A 3,519-nucleotide genomic window follows, 5' to 3' on the forward strand; every position below is an offset into this window, starting at 1 on the left:
CCTCCCTGCTCCAGGTCCTCGGGAACCAGCCTTGGAGGCGGTTGTCAGAAAGCAGCAGGCCAGACGGAATGGAGAGTGGAAACAGCGGCCAGCAGGAGAGATCCTCTGCTCTGGGCTGGGAAGGGAGGGTTAGTGGGTACTCGGGGAGGGCAAGGCTTCTGAACTCTGCTTTTGCCAACCACTTCCTGTCTCTCTTCAGCGGGGGCTCAACCCCCAGACCTCCAGAAATGACGTCAGAATCATTTGCATCCCGCTGCCTCTACCTGCCCGGTCCAGCTGGGACCCTGCCTCGCCGGCCCCATGGCCAGAGGGTTGGGTGAGTGTGTATGGGGAAGGGGGCTGGACTCTGGTCTCCTTGGATGGGGGGCATCCCAGGCTCACCAGCTTCCTGGGCTCAGCCTGGGCCTCTCCCCATCCAACCTCCACTCCAGTCCTCATTCAACTTCCTCTTCCTGCGAAAGAGGGGCGCTGCCACGGTGCCCTACACAGACTGAGACAGGACCGCCATGAATGGAGACCTCTGGAAAAGCTCGGGAGCCGAAGCCCGAGGGGCCCACCGGAGGCCCAAGGGGAGACCCTGGGAGGGGGCTGAATCACAGCCTCCCGACAGCCCCCCAATGCCCAGGCTTTAGAAGGGAGCTGGGGCTTCCCATCTCCTTTTGCAGGGGAGGGTTGTCAGTCGGCGGGGTGTGCATTGGGGGCACCGCGGCCCCTGCCAGCTAGCCCCGCATCACCGCCACCACCCCCCCAGCACCACCACCACCACACACACACAAAAAATTGGATACATTTTGAATAAAGCGATTCGGTTCCTTATCCGGGGACTGGGTTGCTCCGTGTGATTGGCCGGCGGAGTCACATGGTGAAAGTAACTTTACAGGGTCGCTAGCTAGTAGGAGGGCTTTATGGAGCAGAAAAACGACAAAGAGAGAAAAATTATTTTCCACTCCAGAAATTAATGATCATGAGCTCGTATTTGATGGACTCTAACTACATCGATCCGAAATTTCCTCCATGCGAAGAATATTCGCAAAATAGCTACATCCCTGAACACAGTCCGGAATATTACGGCCGGACCAGGGAATCGGGATTCCAGCATCACCACCAGGAGCTGTACCCACCACCGCCTCCGCGCCCTAGCTACCCTGAGCGCCAGTATAGCTGCACCAGTCTCCAGGGGCCGGGCAATTCGCGAGGCCACGGCCCGGCCCAGGCGGGCCACCACCACCCCGAGAAATCACAGCCGCTCTGCGAGCCGGCGCCTCTCTCAGGCGCCTCCGCCTCCCCGTCCCCAGCCCCGCCAGCCTGCAGCCAGCCAGCCCCTGACCATCCCTCCAGCGCCGCCAGCAAGCAACCCATAGTCTACCCATGGATGAAAAAAATCCACGTTAGCACGGGTAGGCAACTTTGCTTTTTGCTCTCCCCCTCCCTCCCCTCTTCCCCAGCGCTCCCCACCCTCCTCGGCCCCCTCCGGCCCCCGTCCTCCTTTCTCTCCTTCCCCCTCTCTCTCCAGGAGCGACTCTGGGTTAGCACAATTGAACTGGATTTACGAGCGAGAATGGGTAATTACATCCCCCATAAATTTTATGGCTTAGCTACTCTGGGCAGTCCGAGCCATGTGCTACGATCTGTTCTGTATGTGTGAAAACTATGCTCGCTTTCTAAGGGTGCATAAATAATTCAGTGTCGTTGCAGTGAGGATTCCCCTCTTATTACACTACAAAGTCTCCAGCTCCCTTCAACTTCTTTCTAACCCGTTTAGCTTGATGACTTTATTTCCACCACCCCCTCCTCCTGTTACAACAGAGCTGAGGATGGGGTGAGGGTGGGGGGCGGGGAGCCTGCTGCCTTTGAACCCCACTATTTGCTTTTCCCCTCCCCCTCCCCCAGTGAACCCCAATTATAACGGAGGGGAACCCAAGCGCTCGAGGACAGCCTACACCCGGCAGCAAGTCCTGGAATTAGAGAAAGAGTTTCATTACAATCGCTACCTGACCCGAAGGAGAAGGATCGAGATCGCCCACTCGCTGTGCCTCTCTGAGAGGCAGATCAAAATCTGGTTCCAAAACCGTCGCATGAAATGGAAGAAGGACCACCGACTCCCCAACACCAAAGTCAGGTCAGCGCCCCCGGCCGGCGCTGCACCCAGCACCCTCTCGGCAGCCACCCAGGGCACTTCTGAAGACCACTCCCAGAGCGCCACGCCACCGGAGCAGCAACGGGCAGAGGACATTACCAGGTTATAAAACATAACTCACACCCTGCCCCCACCCCAGGCCCCATCCTCCCCTCACACACAAATTGACTCTTATTTATAGAATTTAATATATATATATATTTTTTGGTTCTTTTCTCTCTTCCTCCCACCTTATCCCTTGTCATTTCCAAACAGACAAAACAGATAAACAAACAAGCCCCCTGCCCTTCTCTCCTTTCCACTGTTAAGGACCCTTTTAAGCATGTGATGTTGTCTTAGCATGGTACCTGCTGGGGTTTTTTTTTAAGGCCATTTTGGGGGGTTATTTATTTTTTAAGGAAAAAAAGCTGCAAAAATTATATATTGCAAGGTACGATGGTCTGGCTTAGGTGCGTTTCAGGGGAAATGAGGAAAAGAAAAAAGGAAAGAGATTTTTAAGCCAATTCTCCTCCTTCTTCTTTCTCCTCCTCCTCCTTCCCCGCTCTTTCCTTAGGCCTTTTGCATTGAAAATGCACCAGGGGAGGTTAGTGAGGGGGAAGTCATTTTAAGGAGAACAAAGCTATGAGGTTCTTTTGTATTATTGTTGGGGGGAGCTGGGAGGAGAGGGGGGGAAGACAGCAGACAAAGCTAAATGCATCTGGAGAGCCTCTCAGAGCTGTTCAGTTTGAGTAGCCAAAAGAAAATAAAAATGAACTTTCAGTTCAGAGAGGCAGTCTATAGGTAGAATACCCCTCACCCCCCCATCGTGGTTATTGTGTTTTTGGACTGAATTTACTTGATTATTGTAAAACTTGCAATAAAGAATTTTAGTGTCGATGTGAAATGCCCCGTGATCAATAATAAACCAGTGGATGTGAATTAGTTTTACGTCAATGTCTGATGGTTTCTTTTCATCCCCCTCCTCCTTCTGACCTGGTATAACATCCCACCTTCTCTATATAGTTGCCGAAGTTTACTCTAAGCAAACACACAAATCTTAACTCTCAACTCCAGTTTCCCAAGGTCCTTAGAAGAACCAGCAAAAGGTTTGGGGCAGAGGATCTCAGGGGAGGGGATGTGGAAGATTAGGGCCAATTTCTCCGAGTCTGCAGAGGCCAGACTCTCCTGGGGGTACTTAGAGTGGAGCTGGGGGGGGGTGTCTCACTTTTCTAGAGTTAAGCACAGTGCCTTCTTTTGTCTATTCCCTTCTCCTCTCTTCTCCTTTCTCTCTGATGAGTAGGCCTGCCTAATTTGCAGACTAGAAGGCAAGTTTAGGGAGTTGGGAGGAAGAAGAGTTTTCATCTTTGGGAAGCTCTTTGGGAATAAGGGATTAAGGAAGATGC

General features: G+C 52.9%; 1 protein-coding gene across 1 annotated transcript; it reads left to right on the forward strand.

The window, feature by feature from the left end:
* Positions 1–208: 208 nt before the first annotated feature.
* On the forward strand, positions 209–2,246 carry HOXC4 (homeobox C4; the record flags this gene model as incomplete). The annotated part of the gene is made up of 3 exons (XM_082849915.1): positions 209–316; positions 953–1,397; positions 1,891–2,246. Exons 2-3 carry the CDS (start codon positions 959–961, stop codon positions 2,244–2,246), a joined length of 795 nt encoding a protein of 264 aa, XP_082706041.1. The 5' UTR covers positions 209–316; positions 953–958.
* Positions 2,247–3,519: the final 1,273 nt, after the last annotated feature.

Source organism: Leucopleurus acutus, assembly GCF_964270905.1.
Source record: "Leucopleurus acutus genome assembly, chromosome: 11".
Taxonomy (NCBI): domain Eukaryota; kingdom Metazoa; phylum Chordata; class Mammalia; order Artiodactyla; family Delphinidae; genus Leucopleurus; species Leucopleurus acutus.